The sequence below is a fragment of the Entelurus aequoreus genome, linkage group LG07 (genome assembly GCF_033978785.1).
Source record: "Entelurus aequoreus isolate RoL-2023_Sb linkage group LG07, RoL_Eaeq_v1.1, whole genome shotgun sequence".
Taxonomy (NCBI): domain Eukaryota; kingdom Metazoa; phylum Chordata; class Actinopteri; order Syngnathiformes; family Syngnathidae; genus Entelurus; species Entelurus aequoreus.
In genome coordinates, this window is record NC_084737.1 from 28,474,341 (window position 1) to 28,493,833 (window position 19,493).

The following is a 19,493-nucleotide window of genomic DNA, read 5'->3' on the forward strand; positions in this document are numbered from 1 at the left end:
TTTTTACCAGATTAATCACACTTCTGCATTTAGTCACAATAAGTTACGTGCGTGCATAATTTCAATCAACTTTAAAAACATAATATTTTGTAAAAATGTCAAGCAGGAACATTTTTAGGTGTTGTCAAACCTTTCAATCGGATTTATCAAATTTTTTCATTTTGATTAATCACAGTGCATTACTTGCATGCATAATTTAAATTAACTTAAGTAGAAAAATATTTTGCAGTCAGAATGTCACACTGCAACATTTTTTAGGCGTTTTACCTGAATAAACGTCATTTGCTCCAAACAGTTGTAGCTAAAGCAATATCAGTTTATTTTGAAACAAAATTTGCCACAAGTTGGAGTCTCCTCACACATCTTGGCACTGACGTATGCATTGACCTGATCACTGACTGTAGAACAACCTGTGTTACCGTTCATGGTTAAGGTGTACAAAAAATAAAATGTGCAATTAATCTGCATCTGTACATGCTTCAAGGGATGTTTTGTGATTATAAGCTGACAACCCTAATATAGTGTATACACAGTATATTTATACATACATATACTGTATATACTACATTGATATGGCACCAACAATAATACATGAGAATTTATTACTGAAACAATTAAATCTACATAAAAAATAGCAAGTACATAAAAAGTATAATACAATGTACCAAGACAATTTAGGTTTTGAATATATATACAAAGTTGAAAATATTCTGAATTTGTCAAAAGTTGCTGTAGACTCCCGTACACAAAATAGACTTTGAAAGTTAATTTACAATCTTTTTGCAAAACTCATTAGGACCTTTTTCCAGGTGTGACAAATAAGACTACTTTGTATCACTTGCAGAAGAATTCCACTTCCATTCAATCACACTCTGCATGGCAATGTCATATTTCAACACTTGTTGAAAGTCAAATTAGAAAAATAATCCTCTATTGAATGTAAATGTGCATATTACATGAGAAAACAATGTACAAGTCTTACGGCCCAATACAAAGGTGCCATTAGGAGAGTCCCATTATGTCATCTAAACATGTGTAGTTGCTTCCAACTGAACACTGGACTTGACAATATGCTTTATAGTCAGTAAACAAGAATTACTTTTCAGACAAATCCTGCAGTATTTGAGGTATGCTCGCTCTAAAGACAATTCAAGAAAAAAAACAAAAAACAAACTTAAGTGTGGGTAGACGACTTGGGGGGCAGTGCGTAGAGCTCCAGCAACATCCTGTAAGCAAAAGTTCAATAAGCTTGGTTAGTCCCTGATCTGATGAGCTGGTGTTTCAGGGCCTTGGTAGGCCTGCTGACGTTTCCTTTCACAACAGTTTACGGTTCACTATCTCCCAAACCATCCTTCTTCTGAAATACGGCATTTGTTTCTGCAAAAAGGATCAACAGAGCACATGTTAGCAGCTGAAGAAGGCTCCCATTCAGGCTGATTGGGCAGAGCAAATACCTGTGTGAATGTAATTGGCTTGTCTTTGGTAATGTAATCTGCATATTTACATGTGAACATTCCACAGTCACTCCCGTTCATTTGCTGGGGGATTTCCTGCGAGGACAAAGAGTGGACACACATTTTCAGAGATGACAGTCATTTTGACATATTAAGGTACACATCAAATACTTTATTGGCAGTCAATTACAAACCATATTTTAACTGTAGTTTGGAAACAATAGAGTGGTGTTGCATTGAACAAATAAGCAACTTTAGCACAACAACCTAATATAGCCTTCCACATGGCAATGCCTCTTCAAATTTTTTGTTGTATAAAACTAACCGCCATTTTGGTCATTTAGTGCAGTGTTTTTCAACCTTTTTTGAGCTAAGGCACATTTTTGGCGTTGAAAAAATCCAGAGGCACATTACCACCAGCAGAAATCATTAAAAAACTAAACTCAGTTGACAGTAAAAAAGTTGTCGCAATTGTTGGATATGACTTTAAACCATAACCAACCATGCATCACTACAGCTCTTGTCTCAAAGTAGGTGTACATTCACCACCTGTCACATCACGCCGTGACTTATTTTGAGTTTTTTGCTGTTTTCCTGTGTGTAGTGTTTTAGTTCTTGTCTTGCGCTCCTATTTTGGTGGCTTTTTCTCTTTTTTTTGGTATTTTCCTGTAGCAGTTTCATGTCTTCCTTTGAGCGATATTTCCCGCATCTACTTTGTTTTAGCAATCAAGAATATTTCAGTTGTTTTTATCCTTCTTTGTGGGGACATTGTTGATTGTCATGTCATGTTCGGCTGTACTTTGTGGACGCCATCCTTGCTCCACAGTAAGTCTTTACTGTCCTCCAGCATTTTGTTTTTGTTTACTTTGTAGCCAGTTCAGTTTTAGTTTTGTTCTGCATAGCCTTCCTTAAGCTTCAATGCCTTTTCTTAGGGGCATTCACCTTTTGTTTATTTTTGGTTTAAGCATTAGACACCTTTTTACCTGCACACTGCATCCCGCTGTTTCCGACATCTACAAAGCAATTAGCTACCTGCTGCCACCTACTGATATGGAAGAGTATTACATGGTTACTCTGCCTAGCTCTAGACAGTACCAACACATCATTTGCAGACTATAATTACCGGTACTGGTTTGCAAAAAATATTTTTAACCCAAATAGGTGAAATTAGATAATCTCCCATGGCACAACAGACTGGAACTCTCGGCACACTAGTGTGCCGCGGCACAGTGGTTGAAAAGTGGATTTGAAGCAATACCGTGTGCTCTCTGTGCTAAAAAGGTACATCAGCACCGTGCACTAGGAAGGGACTAATTAGAGCATGGGTGTCAAACTCTGGCCCACGGGCCAAATGTGGCCTGCCGTGTAATTTCACTTGGCCCTTGAGGCGATATCAAATTAACACTAAAGCTGGCCCGCCGATTATATACAGCGGTGGTGCCGCGGTAACACCGCATTCACCGCAAATTCTCAGACTTGCCAACCCTCCCAGCAGACTCCCAAATTTCAGTGCCCCTCCCGAAAATCATCAGGTCCGCTTTTCATCCAGTCCAACCAGTGCTGGCCCAGTCACATAATAAGTGCGGCTTCTTCAATCACACACACACGTGAATGCAACGCATACTTGATCAACAGCGATACAGGTTACACTGAGGGTGACCGTATAAACAACTTTAGCACTGTTAGAAATATACGCCACACTGTGAATCCACACCAAACAAGAATGACAAACACATTTTGGGAGAACATCCACACCGTAACACAACATAAACACAACAGAACAAATACCCAGAATCCCATACATCCCTAACTCTTCCCACCCTCAGTGTAACCTGTATCGCTGTTGATCAAGTATGCGTTGCATTCACGTGTGTGTGCGTATAGAAGTCCCACATATCTTGTGACTGGGCCGGCACGTTGTTAGAATGGATGAAAAGCGGACGTGACGACAGCTTGTAGAGGACGTTAAATGCAGTGCCTTTAAGGCACGCCCCCAAGACTGTGGTCCGGGTGGACTACGAGATATAATGACTGATGAACACCTTCGTTCGATAATGAAGGTTGCCTCAGCTCAAAGCCTGAGCCCCGACATTAATGAACTAGCATCCAAGAAAAGATGGCTGGTATCTGGCTTGGGCACATCAGATTAGATCAGTGTGTTGCAAACTGAGCAGTTTAAAGTCCTGAATGGCTGGTTTATTCATTGTTATTTTATTTTCAAATGCATTACCCTGTGGAAAAAGTTAATGTTGATATTTACCTCAGAAGGCTGCAAATAGAAAAGAGGCATTACATTTTTATTGAATTGTATTTGATATGCCATTGATATTTTTTAATTATTATTATTATTATTATTTGAAACTCGATTTTGCATGTCACTATAAAGTTATATAAGCCTTGCTTGTTCAATATTCAATGCAAAACTTGTTTGGGTCCCTATTATAAGGTTAATTTGTTCAACCTTGGCCCGCGGCTTTGTTCAGTTTTTAATTTTGGCCCACTCTGTATTTAAGTTTGACACCCCTGAATTAGTCATGAGAATATGGCCAACTTGGTTTCTGGCAATCTCCTCAATGATTGGTCAAAAGGCACTCACGTGACTACAGAACACCCCGACTGCCCCTAACTTTGAGCTGATGCTATACGTTTGGAGCACTTCCTCGTTAGTTTTTGGACGTTTAAAATTGCCCTGTTGTGCAACATGCGGCTGCTCTACCCGGGAGAATTGTGGGAAGGTTTTACATCGCTTTCCCCGCGACATAGAAATAAAACATGGTTCACAAACAACACTGGAGAGCCACAGTTTGCAGCGTCTTGTGCGAGGTAAATATACAACATGTCGTCTGCGTTTTGTTCAGGAGGGAACACGCAGAAGCTAACACAAATAACAGAAAACATTAACAAATTTATGAGATGGTTTAACAAAAACAGACTCTTTGAATCTCAGTAAAACTAAAATAATTAAACTCAGTAACAGTAGAAAAGAAAGTTGGACACAAATATGAAGAGGGACATTGAAAGAGTAAAAGAAACCACATTTGGGGTATAATAGATGAAAAAATGAACTGGAAGTCTCAAAACAACATACAACATAACATGGTAAGAAATACACCGATAAGGAATAAAGCAAAATATCTACTGGACCCAAAATCAGTTCATATTCTCTATTGCTTGTTTGTGTCACCATATCTGAGATATTGTGCAGAAATATGCTGAAATGGCTACAAAAGTACACTTAATCACTTACCATGTCACAAAAAAGAAAGATCAGTTAGAATTATAAGTGATACATACAGTGATGTCAAATACATTGGAGGCAGCACCCACAGTTGACATACTTCACACAAAAGTAAAAATTCATCTGTGATTGTTGGTCCAAAGCTAATGAAGATTTTAACAAAATGAAGGAAATTAGGTTTTTTTTGGTCGTTCAGGGTATTTTATTAGATTTTTTTGCATTTATTGCGACGTCGGATGCGTGTTAAGAGTGCCCGCTGGTCACAAAACACTACAGGGCTGTAGCAGCAGAGGGCGTCAAAATTATACTTTGACTAAAAAAAGCATGTTTTATTTTGACTTTATGAGCTGAAGTATGTTTAGAACTACTTATAGACATGATTTGGGGGGATTTTAATCAGAAAAACAAAGAACAACGACAGCAATTGCCAGCATCCAGGCACAGCCGTGTACGTCCCTGGTAGCAGTCATGGCGCCTGTTCAGTTGGCCACACTCTATACACACAACTGACTAATGGACCAACAGCGGCACCTGGTGGTCAAAACAAACACACTGACCCTGTGTATGTCTGTTTAGCTTTTATCTTTTACTTTTAATACTTGATAGGTTTCTCTGAATTAAAGTGTCAGTTCTCCTGATAGACTATACAGGACTGTCTCAGAAAATTAGAATATTGTGATAGACAGTTTACTGCATCAATGCGGCGTGGCATGGAGGCAATCAGCCTGTGGCATTGGGTAAAGTGCCTTGCCCAAGGACACAACGGCAGTGACTAGGATGGCGGAAGCGGGAATCGAACCTGGAACCCTCAAGTTGCCGGCACGGCCACTCTACCAACTGAGCTATACCGCCCCCAGTAATCCGTGCAAAAGGATTCCCAACCAAGTACTGAGTGCATTAATTGACATTTTCAAATGTTTGATTTTGTTTTGCTGTTATAAATCTTTTTTTTTTACTTGGTCTGAGGAAATATTCTAATTTTTTGAGATAGGATTTTTGAGTTTTCTTACGCTGTATGCCATAATCAGCAATATTAAAATAATAAAAGGCTTGCAATATTTCAGTTGATGTGTAATGAATCCAGAATGTATGACATTTGTTTTTTTAATTGCATTACAGAAAATAAAGAACTTTATCACAATATTCTAATTTTCTGAGACAGTCCTGTAGAGTAGTTGCTCTATTTCAGGGGTGCCCACACTTTTTCAGCAGGCAAGCTACTTTTCAAAAGACCAAGTCATGGTGATCTACCTCATCTTATAAAATAAAATAAATAAATAAAAAATAAATACAATAAATAAATTAAATAAATTAAAAATAAAAATATATATACATATATATATATATTTATGAAACAGACGTTTTTTGTTAACATGTTAAAGGTGTTTAATAAAAATACAAGCATTTAACACATGTATCATGTTGTAATCGTATGCATGTTCGAAATAAACTCAATCCATAATCATAACATATAGATTCCTTTCTTTCATAAAGACAAGAATATACGTTGGTGTATTACCTGATTCTGATGACTTGCATTCATTGAAATCAGACAGGATTCACAGTAGTGCTGATAACTTCCACATTTTCAAATTTACAGTGTGGAGGAGAAAAAAAGTCCTCCTTTCTCTCCAATACCACATGAAAGTGGTTGTTTTTTGTCATCTTATTTGTCCAGCTTCCATTCTTGTTTTAAACACTTTACAAGAACGGCAAACTCCTTAGCTTGCTAGCTTGTGTGCGCTAGCTTTCTGACTCTTATTTTGTTAGCGCAGGCAGGATGGAGCAGCATTTTTTTTTATTGTGAAGACAGAAACCGTGCGGTCTGTATTTAAGCTTTTGACTACATGTTCGGTGCGAGAGTGTTGAAATAAAAAGGGTTTCTCGCTTTCCTGTCAGTCCTTTGTTTCTTAATACTGAGTTTGCAGCAGCCAGCATCCTCTCACAAAATCCTCGGGTGCAGCGAATGTCAATCAAGTGACGTCATACTGAAGATTGATGATCGCTAATTTTTAAGTCTATTTTTTTAATGCCTGGCTGGCGATCGACTGCCACACCCGCCGCGATCGACAACTGGGCACCCCTGCTCTATGTTATAAGAGGGAAAAAGGACTCACTCCATCAACTGGGAAGTACACTTACGAGCCTCATTAAATGTTGAACTTACATTGCGCGTCTTGCTGCATAAAGTCCATCCTGTGGTATCCAGTTCTTGACCCTTTTTGTCTTTACTTTCTTGTTGCAGGTATTCACTGTAGACAACACACTGAGTTCATCTTTACAGTCGACATGCAGAAAATCCCTTTCACATCAGTGCAACTTACAGCAACACTTTGCACGCTTCATCATTGTTTCCTCCCATAGAATCAAAATATGTGACAGCCTTTTGTCGGAAATCCACCACCTGAGACAAGGAATGTGATGATGTTAGCCTGCTATATAACATACTCAAACGTCCCCATTGCTTAGTACAACTTACAGAGAGGCACCAATGCATCCTCAGGTGGACAGGAACCAAAAGAATGTCTTTGGAAAAGATGTCCATCTTTTTAGTCCAGCGGCGGACAGCAGAATATCCGCTACTGCGCAGCTTGGGATAGAAGAATGTGCTAAATGTGTTGACAGTGGGCAGCTTAGGGTTTTTGCTACGTTCCACCAGCAGATTCATGTAAAAGTTGATCACCTGACAATAGAAGGACATGAAATGCCCAAATTAATGAAGATTGGGTTGAAATAGAACAAAGTGTTAAGTGCAAGTAAGTTAGACTGTTGATGACCAATAGCGAATTCACAATAATGGATGCATAATGAACCCCTAATCAATGCCATAACATGTTTATAAATTGCAATTGTATTCAATCAGCAGTAAATTTTTGTTCTTGACCAAGAACACAAGTTCACGCTTACACTACAAAAAAAAATATTTTATGCATGCTCCGATTAATCCCTGAGACAGATTGACCGATACCAATACGATCACATGTATTAGCTGTACATTTAAGGTATGCTTGCTCTAACAATATCAGCACAATGTTTAAACTAGTTCCTTATTTTCTTTTATGACATACAAAGGTTTGAGCAAAACTAATTCAATAGTACACAATATTAGGGCTTGGCGATGAAATTATATCAATATATTACAATAGACACGTAATCAATATTTCATTTAATTTTTTTTCATTTATTTATTTATTTCAGGCAATGACATAAAAAAGTAAAAAGTTGACAACACATAATAATATAAATTAATATAGTGCAAAAGTTAATGTATAGTAATGTATAGTATAGTATGTAATGCATAATTGTCCAGTTCAATAAAAAAATGTGTGTGATATATAACAATTTTATTTATTTTTTTGTTCATTTTGTCAGAAGAAACCAGTAGTTGCAAAGAGGTTGGTTGCATTAACAAAGCCCTCGCTCTCTTGTAAACCCAGCAACGGAGAAAGTGATCACTGATTAGTGGGAGTGACCCGCCAACAATCAATTAGGTAACAGTATAAACTATCAATTTTGGTTGCGCCATCCTTTCGTCTCGCGGTAGTTCTTTTGCACAGTGTGAGAAGAGAAACTCAAAATGAGTGCTGCAGAGAGACAATGTATTGTTGACAAAACAGGAAAAGTCCCTTCTACAGTATGGATGTTTTTTATTTATTTTTAAAACACGGACCGTAGTCGGACCAAGGCGCTCATATGATCAGTAATACCACAGTTTGTAAACATTGACAAAAAAAAAGAGAAATATCACTATCTAATAATTATATCGATCATATACGTGTTTTATTAATGTAATTGTTAATTTCATGCTAATATTTCCTTACTTTCTGCTGTAAAGTCGTACCATCTACACTTCCTAAACTTTACTAAACACGTATTTCTTGGTGTTGTTTCAAGCTGGCTTAGCAGCTAGCTTAGTTATTGGCCTGCCTGCTTCTGGCTTGCTCTCGGTGTGTAACATGTGTAGCCTCGTCCTCCAGTGATTTAAGATTAAAGATTAAAGATACCAATGATTGTCACACACACACTAGATGTGGTGAAATTTGTCCTCTGCATTTGACCCATCCCCTTGGGGAGCAGTGGGCAACAGCGGCGCCGCGCCCGGGAATCATTTTGGTGACTTAACCCCCAACTCCAACCCGTGTTGCTGAGTGCCAAGCAGGGAGGTTATGGGTCCCATTTTTATAGTCTTTGGTATGACTCGGCTGGGATTTGAACTCCAACCTACCGATCTCAGGGCAGACACTCTAACCACTAGGCCACTGACTTAAGATACCAAGAAATGCAGTTTATCTGCCGTAATGGAGGTGATGATTATCTACTTAGGGGATTGGCTCCACACGGTGTATAAAGATGCACAATTAACTGCTGGCCCCTTGTCAGCCCAAAAACTAAAATAAAAATAAATAAAGTATCTGCCACACAGGATCGTTTTCTGTGATCGTCATTAAAAAGCATAAATCGGCAATAACCAATCATATTCTTTTTACGGAAATCAGCCCATTGATAGGCGGATCCCGAATAAAGAATTTTTAAAATGGCTTTTAGACAAGGAATCTGTGCTCACCTCATCATTGAGCCAGTTAAGGCCACTGAGAGTCTGCAGATCTTTGCGGGTCAGGCTAAGACCAAATCCCTCACTGAATATTTCATCAGGACTCCCACGTCTTAGCACCTTGTCCACCTGAGCTTCCATCTCCTTAACAAATAGACAAAGTGTGAAGGGCAGGAAAAAGTCCAGACGTTTACATTATCATTACATTAATTTAAAAAATCTTAATATTTAAAAAAAATAGACATGCGAGTACATGTGTAGATAATAATCACACCTCTGAGAGTTCTGGGAATTCTGGTTTATCTTCAAAAGGCTCTTGTATAACTAAAGTCAAAGGAATTTCCTTCTCCAAAGGAACTCGGACATGGACCTCCACATCTCTGCTGCGGTGCCCTGCCTCGGACAGACGCTAAGAACATAAAAACGCAGGTTAGTGGAACATAAAAACGCAGGTTAGTGGAACATAAAAACGCAGGTTAGTGGAACGTAAAGGGTGGTGCACTGCCCATGTGATGAGTGTTGTAGCTACCTGCCGCTGCAGCTGGGCCGCCAAAGCCTCCTGCTCTTCTATATGTCTTCGTCTTTCTCTTGCCCGAGAATCATACATACTTGTCCTATGGACACATATGTTATGTTTTTTATGAACATAAGTATTAAACTTAAGTATTGAATCAATTAAACTAACACAGGTACTTACAGCTCTTTAATCCATAACTCGGCTTGGAAGCAAGGCGCTCTGTGAAGACAGATGTTTTTTGTTGTAAGCTAATTGTAATTAATGGTGTTAAAGCCAGAAAACAAAACTAACCTTGAGCCGTCTTGCTTTTTAACCTTTTGCTCATTCACAATAATAACTGAGTCACCATCATGAGCTAAAAGAGAAAGGACATAAGCAGATTTGCAATTCACTCAACAATTCAGTACACATGTACCAAAAAAAGATGGCAATCAACTTACCTGATGACTGAGTGTCCTGAGAGGAATTGTCCTGCAGTGTGGAAGGGGAGGGAGATGACAAGAGGGGAGCAGGTTGAATGGAGCTAAGGTCCGTGTCCTGAGACCATGTCTGGTTCCCTGGTTTGCGGGTGGTCCCCACTGGGCTGGGAAGGTTGCTGGAGCTCTGGCTAGATACCCCCCTGGGGCTGGGAGGACTGCTTGGCCCCTCTGAAGTATCCCCTGCCGCTGAACCAGCAGGGGAAGAAAATTGTAGCAGTCTCCGGCTGGTGCTCAGAAAGCTGGTGCTGAAAGAATGTGAAGAAATAAACATGAATAAGTTAGTTTCTCGCAAGCAGACAGAACAGGCAAAAAATTTGATAGGGAACAATACACATTAGCAACCCAACAGGTTTTATTTAATGCAGAGACTGAATATTTCTCAACTGTGGCACAACAATACACAGATTGATCTGTATATAATGTGTTTTGATTTTGCCAAACCAATTAAATAGCGTCAAAAGCCAACTTGGAAAGACTAATCCATGCCTTTGTCTCCAACAGGTTGAACTACAGTCATGGCCTTTTCACTGGCCTCTATAAACGAGCTGTAAAGCAGCTGCAGTACATCCAAAATGCTGCTGCTTGATTCCTGACTAGAACCAGAAAATATGACCATATTAGTCTAGTGCTTAGGTCACTGCACTGGCTTCTTGGAGTGCAAAGAATAGACATTAAAACAGCTCTGCTTGTGTACAAGTCTTTTCATGGTCTTGTGCCAAAGTACATCTCTGACATGTCAGAAGCATTTGAACAATATCGGCCTCTAAGAATCTTTAGAGAATGATTCTCCTGCTGATACCCAGAGTCAGGACAAAACATGGTGAGGCTGCGTTTCAGTTTCATGCTCCTAAAATCAGGAATAGTCTTCCAAAACATGTGTGACAGGCTTTAACGTGACAATGATCAAATCCAGGCTGAAAACACTTATTTAATTGTGCATATGACAACTGAAAGTATTTTATTTACACACTTGGATTTTAATTTGAATTATTGTTTTTGTGATAATTATATTTTAGAGTTTAGACATGATTATTTTGGGGGGTATTTCGCCTTCCTGTAATTTTCTGTAAAGCACTTTGAATTGCCTTATGTACGAACTGTGCTCTATAAAAAAAACCTGACTTGCCTTGATTGAACGGTCAATGTGAGAAATGTTTTTAAAAGAGGTTAGCTCTAGTTGACCATATACAGTATATATTATGATTATTAAGCATTACAACTGATTCTAAATTCCCAAAGTGATTACAATCAGTGAGTCAATGTTGAAGGACCTTCATGTATACTTACAAATCTCGGTGAGACCGAACAATGGAATGCGGCCGGCCATTGTGAAGACACGACGACTGACCACCTGAGACCATGTTCAAAAGCTGCCTGTAGACCTCCTTCTCCTCTAAACAAACCGACTGGACACATGGGATTAGGCATGAGTTTTTAAAGAAAAACAAAGGTGGTACAATATTGTGCCAACGTCTCACCTCCTGAGCTGTGCAGCAGGGCTTAGTGTGAAGTGTGTGGCCGGATGACGTTCTGTGTGACGGGCTTTGAAAAACTTTGATTGGAAAGGTCTTCTCGTACATGCTATTGCTGGAGCTGCTGGTTGTAGATGCCCCACTAAGCACACTATGCAAACATAATGTAATCAGACATGACAAAAACAACCCTGACTACACAGACTTAAGTACAGAAATGGTTGCAGCACCTTGGTGTGGCATATGTTCTGAAGTTTATGGGCCTGCCAAGCCGTGCAGAAGGGTGAAATTTGGATGTGATAGTAGATGGCAAGCTGCATGGATGCCCATTTATTTTTGGTACTTCACGATGTCCTGGATTGATGTGCATTTGCCGCCTGCAAACTTTAGAATCCCCAAACAGACTTTATTTCCAGGCAATACCAGGGTTGCAGACAGAAAGTGACCATAAAGCGGCACCCATGATGCGTAGGCCTAGGCCAACAAGAAATCGCCCATTAATCAAAAAATAAATGAAAATGAACTTGATAACTTTGGTGTCATTAATATATATCCATGTTCGTGTGTTTGTTTGTTCCGTCTCTTGCTTCCAAACAGAGTGGCAGAGGATTCACTATGTGCATCGCTCTCAGCAGCTGAATGTGGTTTCTCAACAGCAGAACTACTGTAAATGAAAGGAGTAAACCCTCGACAGTCATCCACAATCTTTGTCTCAATGAGTGGAGGCGGAGCTAGCTTCTGACAGTGCTAGTCGCTAGTGTAAAGCACCACAAGGTAACACAAATTAGGATGAAAAAAGATGATTGCAAAGCAAACGTCCCGTTGTGGGATTATTTCGGATTCAAACTGAATGAGCAAGAGGATTCTAAAACTGTAGTTCATGATGTACAATATTTACACTAAGTGCAATTTTTGCTAACAGATATTGAGTCATTTTATTTGTGTTTACTTATTTAGGATATTTAGAAGTTCTTGACCAAATGGTAACAAATAATGAGAAGTAAGAGTATTGCGTTTGAAAGGGTTACATTATTATCATTATGATTTAATTAGTGCTTAAATTGGTTTTAAAATATAGCTGACAGAATTATCGTTTATGGGCAATAACGTGTGGGACAATATTATTCAGCAATATTTGTTATTGACCCAGGCCTAATGATGCACAACACTGTTGCAACACCTTAAAAGGTAAACTCACCTGATTTAGAGGTTTTCCACTCCAAAGTTGTCGAGGGAGCAGCAAAAGTCTGGTCCAATGAGTTTTCTTTGGAGCTCTTAAGAAAATAAGACCAGCACAACTTCAGTACAAACAACTCGTTTCCATATACAAATGCACCTTAAAATGCCTTACTTTCTTATAGTTTTTATTTCTAGAATATGTTTTTTGCACTACTGCGCTTGTTAAGAACAGCGTTTCATTCTCATGTGTATATTAATACGCTCTGAAAAACAATAGTACTAATACCACTGTTGGTATGCAGGGTTGATCTAGTCATACCTTTATGTAAAATAAAATTGTATCAGACTTATTAATTAGGGACGTACTGGTATTGCGGTTTCAAAATCCCCACAATAATGCTGTGACCTGCGATGCTATCAAACGAAAACTTGATGACTGTTTTTTTCTGGCACTTTTGCGGTAGCCAGTCTGAAAATAAAACTACATCTCTCAAAATCGTCAGCACAGTGCGGGACCGGCAAGGTAGAGGCGTGGAACGCTGTAAAGGGGAGAAAAAGAGGAAGCTTGTGGGAGAAGTGTGTTCGTAGTATATAAGAGGAATTGTTTTTTCTGACATTTCCCGAAAATGTCATCAAAATACATCCATAACTTTTTGAGTTATGTCGCTAACAAACAGGCAAACAAACCCTGGCAAAAAAAATTACCTCTTAAGCGTAATTAATATCCGCGTACAGCAAAGCAATGCGCGCCACAATCGTTTATAGCCTACACAAAGCCAGTCACGGCGCACAATGCAGACGGAAAGTGCCCGGTGGAATCGCGGACAGTGCACACCATGGGAAATAAGAGTAAAATGAGAAGCTCCTTGATAAACCATCACCCGGAAAATATATTTGAAACAAGCGAGGCTAAACATCTATTGGTAAGGTATTTACATTATCGAAATACATTATTTAAAAAAATGTCCACTGCAGACGACACTGCTTCTCAGAAAGTAAAAGTTGAAAGACACTAAAGTGAACATCATTGTTTTACACTTGTTACACAGGATGTGTCACTTTAAAAGATACTCAACTTTAAGTGTTTTTGTTATATTTGCTTCTGCGATGAGATGAGGCGACCTTCCGCCGAGTGCAGCTGGGATAGGCCCCAGATCCTCCGCAACCCCGAAAGCGACAAGTGGTAGAAAATAAATGGATGAATGAAACAGTGAATGTTCCCGCACAATTCTTTGCCCTTAAAAATACATGTTTGTCGTAATACATTTTATTATAACACTTGAGCATTATGTTTGTGTTCAATTACAGCAGTCCTTCTCAAATAGTGGGGTGAGCCCCACTGGAGGGGAGCAGTGCGATGCCAGAACATGCTTCATCACTATCATACTTCAAATCCTGCTTAAAAAGCGGCGCACGACAAAACGTGTTCATGGTAGCCATTAAGTCAGACTTCCTAATTTTGATTAAAAACAAAAAAAAAGAAGTTTTTATTCAATATTGTCTTATAGGTTAAAGTGTTTGCTTCTAAATTTATAACGCTAATCAGATTGAAAGCATTATAAATTGTATTATTTTATTTTATTTTTCAGGATCTAATGGTTCAAGTGGGTAAAAAAAAAAAAGTGTAAATGTGGATTTTTTAAATTTTTTTATGTATTTTAATACTTTCACGAGCACTGAGGCGAGGAAGCAGCTCACCAACCGGTGATGTCAATATAAGCACACAAGCTAGTGATCAATGGCGCTGCTATAAATAGTCTGTCTGCGTTAGCGTTTATAATAACAATATCACTTATACTTGGTTAAAATTCAAGTCACGAAATGTAAATAAAGTATTTTTGGTGGTTTTTGAATGGTTATTTATTGGGCTTTATGGGCAGAATAGAGGACATCCCATTGGCTCAATTGTAAGTGCCAGGCTGTACGCTTAACTTTTTTACTAGTAGCACCGGTGCTACTAAATGAAAAAAATTAGTAGCTCAGAAGATTTTTTGTAGCACAGAAAATATTTAAGAGCAATATGAAATGTATTAAATATTATAATTTCATACATATAAACACATTGCCTCATAAGGCCTACTGCAACTCTCAATTAACAGAGAACATCCTTAAACTGTGCTACCACTGTCAGTAACACGAGTGTCGGGCTGGACGATATGGATCAAAACTCATATCCCGATATCCTTTGGCCCATGAACTAACCCATAATTGAAAATATACGTTGATGTATCTAAATATCTCCACCATGCTTTGATTTTAAATTTTCAGGACGGATCGGGATCCCAATTACACAAAAACAGGTACCAACAAGTAAGAAAAGTAGGTTTTGCATAATGGGATCCCAACTTAAAGAGGGGTTTTGGGAAAGACAAAGCCTTGAAAATAATGTAAGAGAAGCCAAAAAATGATCTTCAATCTTCTTTAAAAAACATTTAGCTATGCTTAATTTTTCAGCTAACAAAAACACAAAAAACTAAGTGTGAAATAAGGTGCCAGGTTTAAGAGGACATGTTTGAACGTCAGCAGCAACATTTAAATAATTGACCTTAAACAATTGTTCTTATAGTTACCGTATTTTTCGGATTATAAATCACAGTTTTTTTCATAGTTTGGCCATGGGTGCGTAGCGACTTATGTGTGAAATTATTAACACATTATCGTAAAATACCAAATAATATTATTTATCTAATTCGCGTAAGAGACGAAGCAAATGGCAGAGATCGTCACACACACGTCAGCAATCGTCACTCACACGTCAGCCAATAAGAATTTGGCGGGGGCTTGTCATGGCAGAAGTGCATTGTGGGTCATAGGATGCTAACTGCTATATGCTACATGCGACTGCCGTAGCTAATAAAATGGATCACATCAACATTGGCGGTAACTTATAAAAACTGAGAAGGGCTGAACTAAAATGGCACCGAAAAGGAAATCATATACTGCAGATTACAAGCTGGACGTAGTGAAATATGCAGCAGAGAACGGCAATCGAGCAGCAGAAAGAAAGGACGTACCAGAGGCGACACTGGGGAGGAAGATTTCATCGGATTTAGCGATCAGGAGTGACAGATTGTTTGGTAAACGTACAGCATGTTCTATATATTATAGTTATTTGAATGACTCTTGCCATGATGTGTTGCGTTAACATACCAGGCACGTTCTCAGTTGGTTATTTAAGCGTCATATGGCGTACACTTATTCAGCCTGTTGTTCACTATTCTTTATTTATTTTAAATTGCCTTTCAAATGTCAATTGTTGGCGTTGGATTTTATCAAATAAATTTCCCCCAAAAATGCGACTTATACTCCAGTGCGACATATATATGTTTTTTTCCTCCTTTATTGTGCATTTTTGGCCGGTGCGACGTATACTCCGGAGCGACTTATAGTCCGAAAAATACTGTATGCATTATTATAGGACACTTTACTCGTTACTTTACCAAACAAGTAATTGAAACGGAATTACTCTTGAATACATGTAATCATTAGGGAAAGTAATTAATGTGTTACTTTAAAAAAACCTTCTGAGATAAGTTTCATATATGTGTGTGTATATGAGAGCAATGTGTGCGTCTGTCAGTGTGCCTTTTAAAGACGGTGCTTGTTGTCTAGTGATGTCAACGAGTCCACCCTCAGCCTTAATCTCACAAACATTTTAGCTTGGACTGTTTTTGTTAGCTTTGCAGGCTACCAGCAGAAGTTTGTCGGCTCTGACAGCAGTGCTTTTGAATCTTTCACTGGTTTGTTATGTCTGCTTAATAAATAGATTGAATGTGCTCCCATGGCTGTATGTTCTTGTCAAGAAGGTATGATTTGGATAGGACACAGCTCTCATCGCGTGCACACAGAGTGATCAGTGACACTTCCGCGTCAATCACTTGTCCATTTAGTTTAAGTTTATTTCAAACATGCTATACAGATGGGAATTTTTTTTTATCTAGTTTGTTACAATATGGATGCATTTTTTTAGGAGCTAAATGCTAATTAAAGGGTTATAATCTGAATGAATTGAACCCCCCAATACTTGCACAACCGATTTTTAGTCGTAAATGCTTGCACTGTACAGCCCTGTAAGCGGACTTTTATTTACAAGTTAGAATACATTAAAAAAATATATATGCATCCATCCCATGACTTTCTTAATGATTGTGAATAGGCAAAATTACCGTATATTACCAAATAACCGCCCATGTCCTAATAGCCGCCCGGGGTCTGACCCCATTTTGTGAATTAACCGCCTCTTCCTAATAACCGCATATGTCCAAATAGCCGCCCATGGGCTGTTATTTGCATAATTTAGATTAAAATGCTACTGGGGTTGCGTTTGCTGCAGTATTATTGTTTTGATGGTTTTATAGAGTACTTGGTACCATAATTTTATTTTTCCTGTATGCTGCTTTATTTAAAACTTGGAGTACTGTAGCCTTTATTTTATTTAAGTGACAGTATAATTGTTCTGTTTTGATGGTGGGTTTTATACTTAAGTACTTGGTGCCATCATTTTATTTTTCCTGGTAGGCTGCTTTATTTAAAAAGTTTATTTATTTTTAGTATTGGTATTCTATTTGACAATTGTTGCACTACTGCCTTGTTGATCTCTTGTCTTTTGATAGCCTACCTCATGTTGATCTCTTGTTTTTTTGTTTGTATGTTTACAATAGCTTTTACACTTAAAGTTTTTTGTACGAAAAAAAAAATACTAGACAGTAACCATTGTAACCAAATAATGGCCTGGTGCAAAAATAAATAAAAGCCTTGTGCAAATAACCGCCTGCTTCTTTTAAACGCCTGTCTCCAAAATCGATTTTGTGAAATTAACACCCAGGCTACTATTTGGTAATATACGGTATTTTAAAAAGTGCAGTTACCCTTTAATGCCGTGACAATATCGAACCTTCAGATTTTGATATTGCTACATCCCTATTATACAGTACATAAATAATTGTATGAATCCCAATGCAGTATTTATGTTTAAGTCACCTAAAACACCTTGCAAGCCACCTAGTCTAAGCTAAATTGTGATAAGTGGAAGTAGCACAAATGGTGGAAAATATTTTTTGAGGCGGCACTTGGTGTAAAATGTTTGCAAAACCTTTGCTTTTCTTACGGTCATTGGTGTCCAGCTTACAGGCGATATTGATGGCTGTGGCTGAGATTGTTCAAGCGGAGGTCCAGGGGAGGCAGGCAGTACATTTCTCAATGTAGGGCTCACACTGTTCTTCATCCACGTTGCCACACTCACGCTTCGATTCTTTACCCCTTCTGCTGAAACCAGGATAGTTTCAATAAGCCCTCCTGAAGAGGCACAATACAGTATAATGTCACAATAAATCATGATGGATAATGGGGGGGGGGGGGGGGGGGGTATTGTAATTACCCATTCGAGATTTCTTTATTGCTGTTCCATCATTTCCGTCTTTCGAACTTTAAAGAAGAGAGTGATACAAAAAAAGTACATTACACAGCTGTCATTACTAAGAAATCAAGTAAAACAAATGTAAGAACAATGACACATTGGAAGTTCCTTAAAACGCGTGACCGTTGTAAGAATAACGTTTTTTAAGCTCCTACCATTCCAGTGGTCTCTTCCTTCTCATTCTGACGAGATCATCTCCAGGCGGTCGGTCTGCAAGAGATGGTTCCGGAGCTGCAACACCATTGCGAAGATTGGCTACGCCTGACTCCATCCATTCGTAGATTTTGTTCAGCATGGTTCCAAGTAAGTGTACTAATAACGCCGCCGGTTCACAGATAACTCGCTACAAGTGCTTGTCGCCTAGCGGTCCTCGGAGACGACACAAATGAACCTAACGCGAATCATTCGAGCGGGTGTGCTTGAACCGGGCTAATTTCTAACGTTTCCCCCCACTCAGCGCTGGCAAGTTAACGGTGACTTCGCTAGCCAGTCTACACGCAATGCTAACTACCCTGCTAGCCAACGTTGTTAGCAGCGCGGCTAATTTACAGAAGTATGTTTAAATTACAACAGCGATGTGTTAAGTCACAACCAATGCATTCGGAATAACGGCTGTCATGTTGTGCCTTACGCTAGCCCGTTTACATGTGGTTAACGACACTTTAAATGGCCAAAAAACTCGTTGAAGTGCAGTGTCTCCCGCTTCTTCCTCATTCAAAACCACAACATGGCTGAAACCGGAGCGCTCCACCATTGACGGATCTGATTGGACAGCCGTGCTACTTCACCACGAGTATGACGACATATTACTGGTTGGTTGTCGGCGAGAGATTTATACATGACGTCACGGCTGCCGGCGTTGACCCTAAAATAATGTATTTATCAAATCCCGGACAATATTCATGACACAATTGTGCTTTGTTTTAAGGATGTGCTATTTGGATTCAAACTGTATGGAAAAACAATTGAAAAGGAATTTTACCTTTGCAATGCTATTGGCTAAGTTTTATATTCATAAATGTAAGTTTCTCAGTTTTTTGTGCCTTTAAAAAAGAATTAGAACTCTACTTTAAAACACTCTCTACCTCTAACAACCAAAACGCTGTGAAAACTATGATGCTGTGTTCCAAATTTGGATTATTTACGGAACTTGTGTGAACCTATGGCTTTACATTTTGTTACATAT

At 38.7% G+C, this 19,493-nt stretch overlaps 1 protein-coding gene across 4 annotated transcripts; it reads right to left on the reverse strand.

Annotated features, from left to right (window-relative positions):
* Window positions 1-322: 322 nt before the first annotated feature.
* On the reverse strand, window positions 323-19,124 carry LOC133653635 (sentrin-specific protease 1-like). 4 transcript variants are annotated; one of them, XM_062053141.1, is made up of 18 exons: window positions 18,463-19,124; window positions 18,269-18,315; window positions 17,999-18,156; window positions 12,911-12,986; window positions 11,943-12,096; window positions 11,719-11,863; window positions 11,528-11,646; window positions 10,202-10,485; window positions 10,053-10,116; window positions 9,942-9,980; window positions 9,774-9,858; window positions 9,519-9,653; window positions 9,257-9,388; window positions 7,172-7,375; window positions 7,017-7,096; window positions 6,860-6,944; window positions 1,455-1,550; window positions 323-1,377 (listed from the first exon to the last, which is right to left on the reverse strand). In XM_062053141.1, exons 1-18 carry the CDS (start codon window positions 18,600-18,602, stop codon window positions 1,315-1,317), a joined length of 2,106 nt encoding a protein of 701 aa, XP_061909125.1. In that variant the 5' UTR covers window positions 18,603-19,124; the 3' UTR covers window positions 323-1,314. The 4 variants fall into 4 exon arrangements, with proteins under 4 accessions (XP_061909125.1, XP_061909124.1, XP_061909126.1 ...); XM_062053140.1 differs by having other exon boundaries at window positions 9,257-9,385; window positions 17,999-18,186; XM_062053142.1 differs by having other exon boundaries at window positions 17,999-18,153; window positions 18,463-19,123.
* Between the last annotated feature and the right edge of the window lie 369 nt (window positions 19,125-19,493).